General features: G+C 48.6%; 1 protein-coding gene across 1 annotated transcript in view; it reads left to right on the forward strand.

The window, feature by feature from the left end:
* The window catches only part of ZBTB16 (zinc finger and BTB domain containing 16), a 202,748-nt gene extending 185,262 nt beyond the window's left edge, over window positions 1-17,486 (forward strand). Inside the window, exons 6-7 of the mRNA XM_054997477.1 lie at window positions 8,837-9,004; window positions 11,304-17,486. Coding sequence (XP_054853452.1) covers window positions 8,837-9,004; window positions 11,304-11,533 — 398 coding nt within the window. The 3' untranslated portion in view covers window positions 11,534-17,486. The remainder of the gene's footprint in view (window positions 1-8,836; window positions 9,005-11,303) is intronic.
* The last annotated feature ends 271 nt before the right edge of the window (window positions 17,487-17,757 follow it).

Consider the following 17,757-nt stretch of genomic DNA (forward strand, 5'->3'; position numbering starts at 1 on the left):
CTTAACTTGTCTGAGAGTCCCAAGCCTGTTCCCAAAAATATCTTGATGTGGGTTGTTGACAGTTCAGCGGTTAGGGAAATGCACTCTGCACATGCTCAGACACACTGACAAATATGAACATGGACGTCACAAGTCCCATTACATTTTTTAGCCATTTCTAGCATGTTGGCAGTGTAGGGCTGCCATGCCCCCCTTGGGGGCAGGGGTACCCCTCCCTGCACTTTGGTTGCCTGATGCTATCCAAAAAACAGTGTGTGTGTGGGGGGGGGTTTAAATAGCAGTTTTCCTATAGGATTTTCAGCGATTCGTATGGTGCCGCTCAGGGCTTTTTTCCTGGGAAAAGAGGTGGTGGAACTCAGTGGTAGAACTCAGGACCACACAATGATGTCACTTTGGGTCAGCTGGAAAAAGGGAGGAGTTTTTTAAAGTTTAAATCGCCCTTGGCGAAAGTGGTCACATGGCCAGTGGCCCCGCCCCCTGATCTCCAGACAGAGGGTGGTTTAGATTGCCCTCCGCGCCACTGGCGCAGAGGGCAATCCAAACTCCCCTCTGTCTGGAGATCAGGGGGTGGGGCCACCGGCCATGTGACCATTTTCAAGAGGTGCCAGAACTCCGTTCCACCGCATTCCCGCTGAAAAAAAGCCCTGGTGCCGCTGCTCTCCATCTCTTCTGGGTTTTCCCTGGAAGTGACATCATCATGCTCACAATGCTGCCCCCACGCCCCCACCCCAATCTCAGTCTGGCATCCCTGTGGCAGCACGGAGGGACTGGGGGTGGAAGAATCATACCTCTTTCCGGGGTACAAAAGGGTCCCTGCTGGTTGCTTGCCAGGACAGCCGGCATTCTAGAGGTAGCCAAGAAAGTGACTTTGCAAGGCTGCACTCTTGCTTCACGCATGTTCCGTTGTTGAAAGTGCCCCCCCCCCTTCACTGTTCCATGGTCTGACAATTTCTCGTCCCAGTCGCGGAAGGAATGAAGTGTGGGAGCTGCAGTTAGGGACAGAGGGCATGTTTTGCATGTGGAAGTCCCAAAGCCCACCCCCAGCTTCTCAAAGGCGAGGGAAAGCTCTTCGTTAGTGGCAGCCCTGAAGAATGTCTGGCAGCCTGAGGAGACAAGATTGAGCCGGTTGGACCCATGGCACAACACAGAGCAAAGCACCTTCATCTAGGGAAAGTCTGTGGCTCAGTGGCAGAGCTCCTGCCTTGCAAGCAGAAGGTCCAAGGTTCAGGCCCCGGCAGCTCCAGTTAAGGCTCTTGGGTAGGAGATGATGGGGAAAGCTCTTGTCTGCCTGAGGTCATGGGGAGCTGCTGCCAGCCAGGCTAAACCGTTTTGGACCCAACCTGGCTTATAATAGCTGTCTATGTTCCCGAGTTCCAAAAACGTAACGTTGGAACTTGCTCCATGCATGGCTTTGAAAGAACTGCTCGGCAACGCCTGCAGACTTCTGCCTCAGGATTGGAATTGATGGGGTGAGGGTCCTGATTTAGGAGGGGAGGGTGCTGTGAGATGGGGGGGGCAGGGGGAGACAAATAAGCAAGGGAGAATAAAATATCATTGTAAAGAGGAAGTGGAGGCAGCAGCAGGCAAGTCTATAACGAGGAGGACAATTTATGCTCAGGCACGAGTTCGGTTTGACATGGAGATAATGAAAAAGCGTAGGTCATTGTGGATGACTTAAGCCTTCAGCAGCTGAGGAAAATGTATGAAATGCGAGGAGCATTACACGCTTGGTGGCTCCGCACATCTGCAACGGGGCAAGTGAAATACGGTGGCCCATTCTTTACCATAAACTTGTGGTCGGCGGATACGCAGGCCCAGAGAAAATTGTAATTACACTGACAAGACAAATCAGCGATATTTAAATATTCATGAACAAAGTCTGAGGCGATCAATCTATCTTTATTGTCCTTGCGTTGGCTTCTGTAATAAATAAGGAGGAGCTGCGGGGATGGGGCGGGGGCGGGGGGGGCTCACCTTTTCCCTTCCTTGGGAAGGAAGGAGTCCTGGGGTTTGGTGCCAGGAGGGCAAAACTATTCATTTATCCAATGGATGCAAGGTGGAGCTTTTTAGCGACCGACCCCTCTCCCCCCCCCCCCACAAAAAAGAAAAAGGCACCAGGAAGTTCTGCATTGAAATAAAGAGGAGAAACGTGAGCACCGTTCCCCCTTTGTTTCAGTGAGAAGTTCCCGATGAATCGTGCTCTGCTGTAGGGCTTTCTTTCCAAACGGAGATAGATCAAGATGGGCAGCCGTGTTAGTCTGTCTGTAGCAGTAGAAAAGAGGAAGAGTCCGGTAGCACCCATAAGGCTGACAAAATTTGTGATGGGGTATGAGCTTTCGTGAGCGACAGCTCTCTTCTTCAGATGCCTTCAGATGCCTGATTTGAAGAAGTGAGCTGTCACTCACGAGAGCTCCTGCCCTACCGCAAATTTTATTCGTCTTACAGGTGCTACTGGACTCTTCCTCTTTTCTACTTTCCAAATGGAGACAGTAGAGGCTTGAATCAGCTCAAGCCATTTCATCTCTACAGTGCTGCTGTTAAATTATAGATATGCCTGCCACCTTTCTGCCATCATGTGATCCAGGGCAGCCGACGATCAAAAGAACAAAACATCAAAAAACAATGAATGGGGGGGGGAAGAGCAACTTAAAATACAGCCAGAAACAGCAGTGGAGCAAGGTGGCTCCTAGGTGAGTGAGAGCAGGAGAGGGGGAGTGGGAGGGGACTTGTGTTGTGCAACTTTGCCTGGTGTCTAAAATGACACCAAGGGGACTCTCCTTTGGGAGGAAGTTCTCTAACTGGGGTGCCACAGCAGGAAAGGCCACGTTTCCATCCTGCACTTCATTTAGGCCCCAGATCATTTACGTGGATGGTAAAAGGTGATGGAATGACAGAGACTATTGAACATGCTTTGAATATGTCACTAGCAAATATCCAACCTTCTTTCTTCTTAGCAGGTGAATTTCCACTACCCCTAACTCCTTTCCCCAAATCCCATGTGGCCAAGTGTAAGTCCCAAGAATACGAAGCGCTCATTTCCTGTACCGCATATCCTTTTCATAATGGCTTATGGATTCAGTAATATAAATAAATGGGAGAGAATTCTGCGTCTTTGCATAAACCCACTCCTAATTAAACCAGTTACTTACCCACAAGCAGAGAGCAGTAAGTTACAGTAATCAGAAAGGACTTCGGAGCAGAAAAACTTCTGAAAACTTGTAAAAACAAGTCAAGCCATATACAAACACAAGCCAATGTAACCTCCTCCAAATGGGGGGGGGAACCTTCATAATCGTGGGTCACTTATTGCCCAGCTTAGATGCTTTGGAAAGTAAGGAGTTTCCCTTACAGGATTGTGGGTCTTTTGTGCACCTTACAAGTTTTCCTGTCTTTTCCATGGTTTTTCCCAAACCTGGTTGAGATGTTTTGGGAAAGAGCACTAGAAAGCCAGGGTAGTACCCATGTGGATAGGAAAGTTCTGATCATTGCTGCCCACCGTTTTTCCTTCCCCTATTCCCCATGGCAGCCATTTCCACCCACCACCACCAAAGGGCTTTTAAAACTGGTAATTGACCGGTAGTTATAGCATCGTAACGTTATAATGATCATTCTGTCAGGTTCTCTGAATTCCCAGCTTTCGTTTACAAAGGGAAGTAAGTTTCTAGCCCATTTCATTGTGGAGATATGCCTTTCCTCTTATATCTCTGAAACAAAAGGGACTATAGATTTACTTTTTAAAAAATGAAAGGTAGGAATTTACAGGACCTGGTAGACAGTGGAAACAAAGGCCACCTCCACCCAGAAATACCTGCATTCAATTGAATGTATGTAGACACCTTAAGCATGTATGGTTTCTCCTGTGGGGTTTGGGAATCTTGAAGAAACCTCATTCCTGTGAACAGCAGAAGCTTTCAAGGGGAGGAACACTTAAAAACAGTGTTGTGTGCTTTGTGACATCACTTCCTGTGAAAACCCAGAAGAGACATCACGGCCCCAATGCAACTCTCTACAAATTCTTTCTGATTTCTATGGTAAAGGCTATAGAGATTTGAGGCATTCCTAGAGAGTAATAGTGTTGCTTCTAATAGGACTACCAGGTTTTCAAAGGGAAGTGATGCTGCAGCGCATGCCGTGAGTTACCCCGCATTCCCCTCCTGCTGCTCAGAGGAAAGCAGCAGAAGGTCCATGGCAAATGTGGGAGAGTGCTTGCCAAAACTAGCTAAGTGGCAAACCTCAGAGAATCATATGTAAGCTCTTTACATAATCAAAAGTCTGTCTGTAGTGAGGATATGGATTAAATCAGAATATTCTCTAGTTATATATAATAACAACAACAACATACGATTTATATACCGCCCTTCAGGACAACTTAATGCCCACTCAGAGCAGTTTACAAAGTATGTCATTATTATCCCCACAACAACAAAACACCCTGTGAGGTGGGTGGGGCTGAGAGAGCTCTGAGAGAGCTGTGACTGCCCCAAGGTCATCCAACTGGCTTCAAGTGGAGGAGTGGGGAATCAAACCTGGTTCTCCGGATTAGAGTCCCGCACTCTTAACCACTACACCAATATATATTGTAGTGAACTTTAATGTAGTTTGTTCCTTTATCTTACGACAACAAATTAAAAGTAGTTGAACAAACGTATATGAACAATACTTTAAATGCTAGAATGGACCACTAATAACTAGAATGGACCACTATAGAGTTTGTCACGCAGGTGCACCATAGCAGCACACTTGTCTTTCATGGAGTGCCACATGATTGAAAATCTGAAGAACCAGTTAAATCTAAAATCGATCGTATTTTTATGTTATTGTCACATGTGAAAAACCCTAAAGATGTCTTTATAGATAGCACATATCCATTAGTATAAAAGTTGTCCCCCTAAGACAGAGCTGTTCCGCCAGGCATATGGTTGATGTGAGGCAGTGCTAACAGGCAGAAGGGATCTGGGAAGGGATGGCAGGTAGGGGGCAAGGGGGGGTCTGGGGAGAGCTGAAAGGCAGAAGGGGTCTGGGGAGGGTTGGCAAGTAGAGGGCAAGGGGGGTCTGGGGAGGGCTGAGAGGCAGGAGGGGTCTGGGAGGGGTGGCAGGTAGGGGGCAAGGGGGGTCTGGGGAGGGTTGGCAAGTAGGGGGCAAGGGGGGTCTGGGGAGAGCTGAGAGGCAGGAGGGGTCTGGGGAGGGTTGGCAAGTAGGGGGCAAGGGGGGTCTGGGGAGGGCTGAGAGGCAGGAGGGGTCTGGGGAGGGGTGGCAGGTAGGGAGGCAATGGGGGTTCGGAGAGGGTCGAGAGGCAGGAGGGGTCTGGGGAGGGGTGGCAGGTAGGGGGCAAGGGGGGTCGGGACAGCTGAGAGGCAGGAGGGGTCTGGGGAGAGTTGGCAGGAAGGGGGACAAGGGGGGTCTGCAGAGGGCTGAGACTCAGGGGCGTGACACGCCCCCGTCCTGTGAGCCCGAGCCAAACCTCGGTGCTCTCGGCAGAGCCGGGGCGATGGGGCGGGGTGACAACACACCTGCCACCCTGTGATCCCCACTGGAAGGGCACGCCCTGGCTTCAGCAGGGCTCAGAGGGTGGCAGGCGTGTCACCCCCCGGCCCCGTTGCCCCGGCTCTGCGGAGAGCGGCGCGCCCAGCTCTGGTGGGGCTCAGAGGGTGGCAGACATTTTGTCCCTGCCCCAGCTCCACTGGCGCTCGCACCGCACCGCCTTCCTCCCCCCCCCCCCCGCTGGGTGGATCTGAGGTGATGAGGCAGGGGGCGAAGCACCCACTGCCCTGTTAGTTCTGCCGGAGCTGGACCGCATTGCTCCCGTCGTCCCAGCTCTGCCAAGAGCGGCGCGGCCTGGCTCCGGTGGGGCTCGCAGGGTGGCGGGAGCTTCATCCCCCCACCCTCTCGTCCCGGCTCCATGGAGAGCAGTGCGGCCCAGCTCCAGTGGGGCAGTGGGCACTTTGCCCCCACTCTGTCGCCTCTCATCTCTGCCAAAACTGACGCGGCTTGGCTCCAGCGGGCGCTTTGCCCCCGCTCTGGCTTCACCGGGGTTTGTAGGCGCGCTGCCCTTCCCGTGCCGCGCCACCCTCCTCCTCCAGCTGGGCTACAAAGCCCGGCAGCAGAGGGCCAGGCAGACTTGTCCGGCCTTCTGCCGCCAACAGCGCCCTCGGGTGGCGGCGTTCCATGGTGCCCTTTGTATCCTGGTGCGCCCGCACAGGCGCACCAGGATAAATGTGCATCATCTGAAACACGCGAAGAGAATTGTTATAGGATATATATGTATTTTAATCTAGGATATTTAAATGTTTTATGGTTTTAAATCATATAAATTGTGAAATGTGATTTTTAATTCTGGTTGTAATCCTCCCTGAGCCTGCTGATGTGGGGAGAGCTGAATATAAATTGAATATAAATAAATAAATTAAAATAAAATAAAATAAAAAGTTAGGGTTTTGAAGAAGGAAATCTCATGAAGAAGACTTGGGTGAGAAATATTTTCTTCTGGATGTATATTTATTGGAAATCCAATGCATTCCATAAGAAGACTGAGGGCCAAGCTACACATGACGAATGACACTTGAACGGCAAGTGTATTTCTCCCTGTTCACTTGCCCTCCACTCAATCCACTTGCCGTTCAAGTGTCATTTGTCATGTGTAGCTTGGCCCTGAGTATGATCTAATTTTAAAACATTCATTGATTTAATTGAGAAATGTTAAGAGGTTTTATTGCATGACAATGTCCATCAATTACTGGTTTTATTTTAATAAGCCTTTATGTTTTATTTTCTTACTTTATTTTTTAAAAAGATTATTTCAACAAAGAACAAAGATTAAACTCTGAGAGAAGTCTCTGTGTTCCTTGATGGAAAGGGTTAAACAAGAAGCACTTGCAGAAATTATTTGTGCTAAGCAACAAGTTCTTTAAAGATCTCTGTCTTTAGACCTTCTCTGGAGCTCCCTGAACTGTTCATAATTTGGAATATAAATCTCTGAACTGGATGATTTAGAAGCTTTCATGAGGTCAGATAAATCAGTCAGTGATTGTCTACATCTATACCCAGTCCTTCCTCCAAGGTGCTCAGAGCAGCAGTTTGTTGCCCCCCCCCCTCCTCCATTTTATATTCACAACAACCCTGTGAAGTAGATTGGACGGAGCGAGTGTGCCTGGCCCAAGCACACTCAGAGGGCATCGTGGTGGTCCCATAGTGACTGGAACTTGAGTCTCTCCAGTTGCAGCCCAGTCCTAACCAGCACGCCATCCTGAATGCCTGTATATCTCCTCCTTCATTCCTCTGGGGTTTTATTTTGATCATTTTTAAGGCTCGCAAGACAACACAAGGAGTCCCTCACCCCAGGGTTGTGTTGGTTTGTTTTTTGCCTTGACACTGAGGAGGAAGTGATTTAGGATTTGTATATCGGTTTTCACATAACACAGTCCTGTGTGAAGTAGAGTTGTGCGGTCCCTAGAGAGAAATTGAGGGACTTGTTGGAGAAGGATGCCATGTGTCCCTTCCGTCACCTTCACAGCCCTCGCTCTTGTTAGCAGTGTGCTGAGGACAACCTCTCTGTAATAGGGTCCCTACCTGTCTCCACACGGCAGCCTCTGCCGTCAGCTGCGCCTCGCTCTGCCGAGCGTTCCGCGTCTCTTTTCCTGCTCTGCCTCACAGACAGGGAAGTCAGAGGCCTTATTAGCAACCCCCCTCCTCTGAGCTGGAGCCTCGGTGCTCCTGAAGGCGCCAGGAGTGGCCCCCTTGGTTCGAAATCGGCTAAGAATTGGCTGTTCCAGCTCATTAATGAAGCAGTGGAAACTGTTGTTCTGAAAAAAGGTTGGTTGGTTGGTTGGTTGGTTGGTTGGTTGGTTGGTTGGTTGGTTGGTTGGTTGGTTGATTGATTGATTGATTGATTGATTGATTGATTGATTGATTGATTGATTGATTGATTGATTGATTGATTGATTGATTGATTGATTGATTGATTGGACATAGTCTGTTCTCCCCATGAATGGGCTCAGAGCGAATAACATCAGTATTATTTATTATTATTATTTATGTCGTTATGTCCACCTTTCTCACTGAGACTCAAGGCGGATTACGCAATGTGAGATTAGTACAGTCAACATTAGGAACATTATCACAAACAGTGCCATAAGGTAAATAAACACAATTTTACAAAAGCATAGCGTTGGTAAGAATCCAATACAGAGTTGAAGAAATGCTGAAACAGAACATGAGCAGTTCTAGGGCTGACATTAGACCACAAGAAGCACAAGCAGCTCATAGGAGCACATATTTAAGACAGCAGGTAGTATGTAAGGCAACATAGTGGTGAAGTCCTTAACTCATTAGCGAAGCATCTGAGAGCCCCTCCCTGCAATACAGAAGCCTTTTTGAATAATTTGGGTTTGCATCATTTGCGGAAAGCCAGGAGTGTGGGGGCTCTCCTGACCTCCTCAGGCAGGCCGTTCCACAGGGTAGGGGCCACCACAGAGAAAGCCCATGTACGGGCTGCTGTTGATTTCGCCGATGTGCAGGGTGGTACCTGCAGGAGCCCCTGTTCAGATGAGCGAAACTGCCATGGAGTTAAAATGTACGTTAAAATTTTACATTAAAACCACAAATAGGCATACAGTTCAGTCATAAAAACAACTCTAGACAGCAGCCCATATTACCCAGCCCCAATAAAACATCAAATTTTATTGTCTCCAGTGAAGGTGTAGACTCCCAGAAACCATTGTTGTTACAGCCAAGACACTCGACAGGGCCAAGAGGAAGATGGGTAAACCTATGAAAAATAATCTGCTGGTTCCTCTCGATCTGTAAGCCAGCTTCCCTCTGACTTCCCCTCTTGTTGCAGGGGACCACCCGTACGAGTGTGAATTCTGTGGCAGCTGCTTCCGGGACGAGAGCACTTTGAAGGGCCACAAACGCATCCACACTGGAGAGAAGCCCTATGAATGCAATGGCTGTGGGAAGAAGTTTAGCCTCAAGCATCAACTGGAGACCCACTACAGGGTCCACACAGGTACCTGCCCTCAGCCAAACCTCCCACCACTGGCCCTGGCCAAAGCTTAATGGACAGGCAGCAGTGGGTGGCCTCTGGGCCAGATGCAGCCCCTTGAGTGCCCATATGCTCGCCTCACCCCCCTGCTTTATGTCTAAAGATGCTTCTCTTTCTCTTTGGGGTGGGGGTGCCAAGGGGGAACCCTGGGGGGGGGTCAGTTCTGTCCCAAAAGCCTGGCAGCCTGATATCGAAGAATGGGGTTCCCTGGGCCAGTATCAGCAACAGATCTCCAGTCCAGAGCAAATTCTGATGAGTGGAGAATGCCCTTCAGGTCCTTTGGTCCAAAGCCATTTGGTGCTTCCGGCCTCCGGCCTGATGTTCAGCCCCCATCCTTGGCATATCCCGTGCTGAGTGGGGTCAGAGAGGGGGTCGGGAGTAGAGGCCGCATCTGCGTGGCAATCCTGGGTTCTGTCTGGCAGCAAGTATTGTAAATAGCAGATCAATATTGAGATCGCTTTTTGCTGTTCTTTACTTCATTATTCGCTCTGTCTGTGCAGAGAGTGGGTCTCGATACCGAGAAGGCCAAGGCACTTAATTATGGGGTAGAAATGATCCCTGAGGCTTCCAACCATTGCTGCTACATACAGTAGCAAAAATAATTCTCCCAAAGAGCCCAGAGAGGCCTGCTCTGGACAGGCAGGAGGGGGTGGGAAGGAGGGAGCAGAGAGCTGAGGTGGGGAAGGGACGGTATAGATTGTCCCAGCTCAGGCTGCAGGAAAAAGGTTACGTTTTTCAAAGTTCCCCTATATTAATAATCCTCTGTAAATTGAAAGCCAGCACAGCATATGAAGGGTGGTCTAGAAGTTTATTCCCTGAGATGTTTTTATTTGCAAGGAGTTGTTAAGGTAGAGGAAAATTAAAACTATGACTCCCCCACCTGCTATCTCAGAAGTCTTTCACCTCATCCCACTGCGTGGTGTGCACTGGGACCAGCTCAGCAGGAATGGCACCCCCGGAAAGGTGTCCTTGGGGCTTCTGGGACCCTCCCATGCAAAGTCAGAGAAGCCCATGTCCTGTACGCAAAATACCCGAGTGGCCTTAATGGCATGAACATCCGGTTTTATTTAGCCAGAGCAGCAGGAGTTCTACAGTTCCACAAGGCACGATGTGCAGCATTCCTCATTATCCAGCCCCCTAAAAATCTAAGTGTGTTGTTTTTCAGAACAATTGGGTGGGTAGCCGTGTTGATCTGCAGTAGAAGGGCAGGATTTGAGTCCAGTGGCACCTTAGAGACCAAGAAGATTAAGCTTTCAAGAGTCAGAGCTCTTGAGAGTCAGGTGTCTGAAGAAGGGAGCTGTGACTTTCCAAAGCTCATGCTCTGGAAATCTTGTTGGTCTCTAAGATGCTACAAGACCAAAATCCTGCCCTTCTACTGCAGAGCAACACGGCTACGCACTTGAAACTGCTCATACAAGTCATTTCAGGCAGATAGCTGTGATGGTCTGCAGTCGAAGATCAGGACTTGAGTCCAGGGGCACCTTAGAGACCAGCAAGATTTCCAGGATATGAGCTTTCAAAAGTCGAGGTCCCCTTGGTATCTGAAGAAGTGAGCTGTGACTCTCGAAAGCTCATGCCCTGGAAATATAGTTGGTCTCTAAGGTGCCACTGGACTCAAATCCTGCTTTCCCGAACAAGTTTCTAGTCCATACAAGGGAGAGGAATAGGATACGTTCATGGGCAGCACCTGCTGAATAAGTTGTCAGTGTCCTACTTCTTGCCTCAGAAGAGTAAACTGTTCAAATGAAGAATTACGCCAGTTTGCTAGCTTAGGCAGCAGAACTCAGCTTTGCTCAGCACAGAATTTCCACATTGTCGTTTAGACTGTTGTTAACTTCCCAGAGCCTCTGAAGAAGGCAGCTCTGACTCATGGAAGTTCATGCTGGAATGAAAGTGTCAGTGGACTTCTGGGTTTTTTCTCCTTATGAAAATTTTAGTGTGTGGATATATACACCCAGAAAAGTGTATATATCAGGCATCTGACAAAGAGAGCTGTGGTTCTCGAAAGCTGACGATGTATCTGACAAAGAGAGCTGTAGTTCTCGAAAGCGTATGCCGCAATAAAGTTGGTTAGTCTTAAAGGTGCTACTGGACTCTTTAATATTTTACACCCAGAAAGGTGTGGCAAAGCTCCTTCAATTTTTTTTTTAAAAAAGGTTGGCGGTGCAAAGCCAGCCCTCCCAAAGCTTGTTCACGTTTGAATGCGTGCTGCTACCCGCCACCCCCTCGCCAGTGACTCTGCTTTGCTCTTCCTCCCTTGCAGGCGAGAAGCCATTTGAGTGCAAGCTCTGCCACCAGCGGTCCCGAGATTATTCCGCCATGATCAAGCACCTCAGGACCCACAACGGCGCGTCACCGTATCAGTGCACAATCTGCCTGGAGTACTGCCCCAGCCTTTCCGCCATGCAGAAACACATGAAGGGCCACAAACCAGAGGAGATCCCCACCGACTGGAGGATAGAGAAGACCTATCTGTACCTTTGCTATGTCTAAAGCAAGGGACGAGAGGAGGGGTGGAGGGATGCAGGACTGGGCAAAAACCCCGAATCGACCCCGGCCTCACTCTTCCGTCCCGTCTCCCTTCTCATTTTCCCTGTTTGGTTTCTGTTCCCTTAGGACTTGGTAGTTTTCCTTCAGGCTTGCTTTTGCAGTGGGGCTACGGGAAGGGAAAGAGGAAGCTCCCGTGAGAAGAAGCAAAGAGTCAGAATCCAGCCCTCGCCCGTGGCTTAAGTGGTCCTGCTTGGGTTTTGGGTGCCCGTGTCGGGAAGGGTCTGTGGCTGTTGCTGGGAGGGTTGTCAGATTTCACTCAAGGCTCTTGTCTGTGCTGAGACCGGGAGCTGGATTTTCACCCAGCATCCTTGTCCTGGTCCCTTTCCCCCAAGAAGTGAGGGGGAATGTGGTATGGTGAAGGTGTTGAGGGCTCTCTCTAGAGATCCCTTTCCCTTTCTCCAAACCCAGCCATCCATTAGGACCGGGGAAAGGCATGCCGGCGTGACGGGCTTCATTTGGCCAGGGAAACAGTCCTTGAAAGTGGCTCTTCATGGGCATTTCTTTTGGATGTCAGGCATGCCCATTTCGATGCCCCCCCCAAACCTGTTAGCCACCCAGTGCCTGAGCACCCCATTTCCCCCACCTGCCCTCTTGGGCAGGCCCTGAGCTGGGCTAGCTGCCCCACCCAGGTAGTCCCTTGGGGTGGGAATGCATAGGGCTGCCATTGAGCAGCATGGCTCGGCAGATGTTGCGGTGCCATGGAGAATGCTGGGCCAGAATTTGCAGGTGGTGTGCAGAGCACGGGACCCTGGCGGGCTCCAACTTTGCAATGCTCTTGAGTTGTACTTTCAGGGCCGGAAGGGAGAAGCACAAGAAGCCATCCTTGGCCAGAGATGGAGGGGTTGTGCACTCCACTGAGTGAAGGGGCCTGCCTTTGTCCATAGATACCCCACACTTCCTATTTTCGGCTAAAGCTTGTACCACCATTGCATTTCTGAGTTAAAAACTGGTCTTGTTTCCCCCACCCCACCCCCAGGGAGCAGGACCTAGGGCATGCTGTGCTTACAAGAACTCGCAACTCACCTGTAGACATTCCCTTTAGGCGGCCACCTTTTTTCCCAACCAAAGACCCTTCTATGCATTTTTTTTTTTTAGCAGAGGTGGGAACGGGATGTGTGTGAGAGATACCAGTTAGGGATGGCGAAACTTTGCACATTTGTCACTACTAATGGTCAGCCATCTCAAAGGAGGGGTTCCAGTTCCGAGTTCCTGAGCAGCCCTTCTCAGTCGGTACAAGCAAGTGCTGAAGTTTGTAGGCACGTGAGCTCTGGTCTGGTGGGCTGCAGTGCCTGGGGCCTCCACTGCACCTGTCAAGCTCCCCCACTCGCAAGAGCTTCCACATGTATTTCCCTGGGAGAATGGGATTGCCCCTCACATTCCTTTCCGCATGCCAAACCCTCCCTCCCGGGAACAGAAAGAGGTGGCCTGCATGTTATGAAGGAGGGCAGCAGAACCCGGATCCGGGAAACTGACAGCAATCCAGCCACGGACTCACGAGGGCTACTTGAATGCCCCAGGGTGTGGCTTTGGGCCACTTTTTTGTGCTTCAGATTTTTGCCTTTCAGAGGCAGTCATGATGCCCAGTTGTGCCACGGGACGCACTGAACTGGGGTGGTGGTATGCGGCTGCAATGCACAGGACTGTTTGCATTCTGAAAGCACTGGCATGCATGCGTGGGACATCCATCCTAGGGCTGAAGGTGCATTACCCGCACAAACACACACACTGACCTGCACATACACAAACGGCCCTGCAGAGATCCATGGTGCGTCGCCTCTTGTTCCCCAGGGCCAGACCCCAAACCATTTTTCCCACTTTGTGTTGTTTCTACAGTTGCTGCGGGGGTCGGCAACTAGAGTTGTCTGCCCCAACAGGCCAGGCAAAAAGTTCTTGTACGTGGCAGAAGTTGGTTTGCTGCCTCTTGCAGGATGGGGAAGGAGACTAGAGACAAAACTGAGACAGCACCACGTATGCATTTTTCTAGCAGTCTCCTCCTTCTCTCATAGAGCCAATGGGGAGGAATCTCAATCTCTCTCTCTCTCTCTCTCTCTCCCCCCCCACCTCCTTCCAGCTCAACTTGCACCCCCAATCCAAGTGACACTTAAAGCCCCTCCTGTCCCCCTAGTCTTGACAATTGGCCATATCTTCTCTAGTGGGTGGCACTCCCCACCCCGCCCAAGGCTTGTGAAGTATGCGAGCTGCCTGGTCGTTCTTCCCTGTCCCGTGTCTGTGAAGGAGTGGACTGTTAAGATGGCTTTCCCTTGTCTCAGCTTTCTTAATGTGTTTTTTTAAAACAATGATTTAGCACATTGTACTTGAAATTACCTCGGTTTCTTGTGACCTCATGAGCTTATTTGTTTTCGCTTTGGGGGGGGGGGGACATGTTTTGGGTTGATTGTTAAAAAGGCTGTGTTGAGAAACCTGAGGAGAAAGCGTTGGTATGACGCGCCAAAGTGCCGCAGTGCAGCCGCAAAAGCGCCGTTGACTCCGGTTTCCATGTCAGCCTTACAAATTTTTTTGTGCATTATTATTACCAAAATTGGTATTTTGTTTTTAATGACCCGCTTGGTATAAACGGGATCATGTTATCCTGAAAGCTACCTCTATTGTGGTTTGTTTTTTTTTTATTTTGCAGTTACAAAGCACATTTTGCAATATTTGTGTTTGTTTTTTTTTGCTTTGTGATGTTCATTTCAATCTTCATCTCATGCTTTATATTTGCAAATGTATATTTTATTCTAATTTAGCTGCATTTATATATCGAAAAAAGTTTTTAGGGAAGCATTATGTAGATGGGAGAAAAGGGAAATTGCTACGGGGTGTCTCTGTGTACTGCTGTCCTTCCCGCCCCCGCCCCCCCCCCCCCCGCCCCCATCGCCATCCCCCTGTCTCAACTGCTGACAAACATTGAAGGCCTTAAATAGTGGGAGCGGAGCACACTTCATTGTAACAGTTCAGAGAGTTGAAACAGTTTAGTGAAAAATTAGTAATTTGGAAAAGGAAAAAAAACAGTTAAACTTGAATATGTGAATATAGTTTAAGTAGAGCTTTGTTTATAATGTGAAAAGCAAATTATAGCATCACTCAAAGCAGATGATGTTAAGCAAAATATGCAGTAATTTGACCAATCTCACCTGCTTGCAGAGATGCCTCCAGGGCCTCTGTGGGTGTCCCCAACTTTCCCCCAACTTTCCACCTCCTCTTTCACTCAACACTCACCAAGCTGAAAGTGTTGGATGGATAAATTATTTGCAAAGTGTAATATTTTTGTATCATTTGTTAGTCCCCTTGTTTTTGGCAAGATGTTGTTCCCCCCCACCCATCCTTTTGTAATGTGAACAGGAATTGGTGTGCGTATGTGTATGGGTGTGAGTGGGTGTGACCTAGTATTAAATAAATCATGCAGTATTGTTGTCATCCACTGTTTGCCAGAGAGGATGGTACTGAATCAGGGTGAAATCGCAGCTTCCAAAGCACACGTGGGAAAACGCCTTTGGATGCAGCCTTCTGGTTGGCCTCAGTGGGTCTTCCCTCATCCAGGAGAAAGGACTGGAGGTCAGGGGGCGGTGCTCATTGCGACTGTGGGGTTGTGCATCCATACTGCAACCGTTGTTACCCACGCCTAGTGAGTCTGTGGGAAGACGCAATTTTCCTCTGCATTTTCTTCTTTTGGGGGGCAAGCATTCTGCTTCTGCCCCGTGGTGAACGTTGATTGAGCACGAGTAAAGTTGTGTTTGAATGGCAGAGAACAAAGTGGATTCAGAAGAAGGGGCGACTGGTTTGACTTGGCAGTCGGGATTGCACACGCTGGGTTTGAATTTAAGGGAAATATTTTCCTCCCACTTTAAAGTACAGTCAGTTTTTATGAAGCCGGCCTTTTGGGTAGCCGGTTTACTTTGCATCGCTGACCGCATACAAGTAACTCCCACATTTAGCCACCTGGTTGAGTACTGCTTTATGGTACTGAATTACAAAGGCTTTACCATGTTTTAATTCAATGTTTATCCACCTGCAAATCCAGAAACCTGGCTTGTCTACCGTATATACACTTTTATGTTTTGCATAGAATCCCGTTGCAAGTATATAAACTATTCCTGGCTGTCTGTGCTTCTTGCTTTGGGAATAAGCTTCAGAAGTGAAAGTGTTAAGAAGTATTGTATACGTGCATGGATGAATGTGGGTTGGTGCGCATCTTTGTGAGAGAAGTTTAACTCTTTGCTGCTTTGTGGTGGGAAGGGAGGCAGGCATTGACCGAGTGCCATTCTCCTGGCAGTGTTTGGGAAATGGCTTGTTTCATCTTTGGGCCTGAAACAGGTAATTTTTCTCCCACATTTAAAAGAGGGGAAATGCTGCAATGTCTCACCATTGTTTGGTTTGGACTTTCCTAGCTAAGGGATGTCATGGTATTCTAGAGGATCCTGAATTTTGCAAGGGGACCTCGGTGTCCGTCCGTCCGTCCCCCCAGTTCCAGACGCCTTGGCCATTTTCACACTGGTTACTGGCTACGGAACATCGTGCAAAGCTCCCGGAATGACAGAGTCTTTCTAGCGTGTCATAACTCCAATTCTCGCGCAAAATCGTGCCAGGAAGACGCTGTTGTTCCGGGAGCTTTGCACCATGTTCTGCAGCCAGTAAGCAGTATGAAAATGGCCCTAGTTTCTTGCCAGTTTCGAATTTCACAAGCCTGAAAATTACTCCTTTATGCAAAACTCCTGCCAAGTAAAACAAGAAGTTTACCGAGATGTACTAATAGAGATGAGAATTTAGTCGAGCGATGGGTTGTCAGGCAACTTTTCCATTCGTTTTCACTCCGTTTCCCTGCAGTTAATCTTCCATGTCCACCCCCCACTCCCCTCCGAGAGCTCCTGCTGTGCTTTGATGTAAGGGTGCTTTGCTCAGTCGCCCACCAACACAAGGAAGGGCCTGTGTTGGTGGGAGGGCAGACACTCCCGAGCCCGGAACATTCAGCCCAGTGAATATTTGCTCCCCCGCTACCATGACATCCTTCGGCACTTGGGTGCCAGCTTCTTGGCGTGCGTCTTAGTATATGTTCTGCCTAGTGTTGGCGTATGCATGATCTTTGGAGGCTAAGCCGTGGTCAGTCTCCATGGCGTTTCTGTTAATGTCTGTTATAGCACTGAGGACCAATTTTGTCCTTTAGGACCAAGCAAAATGTAAAGCTTCTTCTTAATATTTTTCCTGCTTGTCTCTTGACGTCGTGACAGCACAAGTGCCCGTGTGATTGCCCGTGTGATTTCAAAGAAAGAGTGTTTTGAATTGCTGTCTTGGCTCTGTCTACCTCAGCACCTCCTCTTAGCCTAATTTTAGAAGGTGCCCAATTTTTTTTTTTGTTCTTTGTGGGTTTTTCCCCCCAGATTCTGGGTTAAGTATTTTTTCCTGTACAAAATTTTCTTCTGTTTGTTTCTTTGCAGTACCGCTTGTGAGTCCCTGTTATGTGTTACTCTAGAGTCACAGATGCAGTTAGCTAAAAAAAGAAATCCACGCAACATAATTCAGATTTCCCCCCATCCCAAGGAACGTTGTGCCGTCTTCTCCTAGTTGCTGTTCTCCACCTTTGCATCTGTTCTGTGTAGGGGGCAGGTGCGGTTCTTTGTAAAACTTCAGTGTTTCTGGCAGAGGGAAAAAAAAAAGAAAAGGTTAAAAAAAAGAATTTGACTGCTGCAGGTTTTTTTTCTCTCCATTTGTCACTAAGTGAAGTTTGTGCCTTCTATAGCAAAGAGAATATTTTTTACATCCTACTAACGGTAGATTTTTTTGTAGTGGACATTTTTTGTATTTTTATTTATAAGTCTCATAAGGAAAATAGCAAATGTTCAGTTGTATACCTTGAATCTGCAGTTAGAAAAAGAAATAATAAAGTTAATTCAGTCGTTGATGTTTTGTGTCTCGTTATTTTCTTCCCTCTTTCTTGGCAGCAAAATATGGAATGAGAACTGGCGAAAAACAAGGGCCCTTTTCACACTACTTACTTGCTTCCGAAATATCACGAAACGTAGCACAAAAACCACGGAAGATAGCGTCTTCTCACGAGAGTTTTGCGTGATGTCGTGCAAAACTCTCGCGAGAAGACACTATCTTCTGCGTTTTTTGCGCTACATTTCGCGATGTTTCGGAAGCAAGTAAGTAATGTGAAAAGAGCCAAGGAA

Source organism: Eublepharis macularius, chromosome 14 (genome assembly GCF_028583425.1).
Source record: "Eublepharis macularius isolate TG4126 chromosome 14, MPM_Emac_v1.0, whole genome shotgun sequence".
Lineage (NCBI taxonomy): Eukaryota > Metazoa > Chordata > Lepidosauria > Squamata > Eublepharidae > Eublepharis > Eublepharis macularius.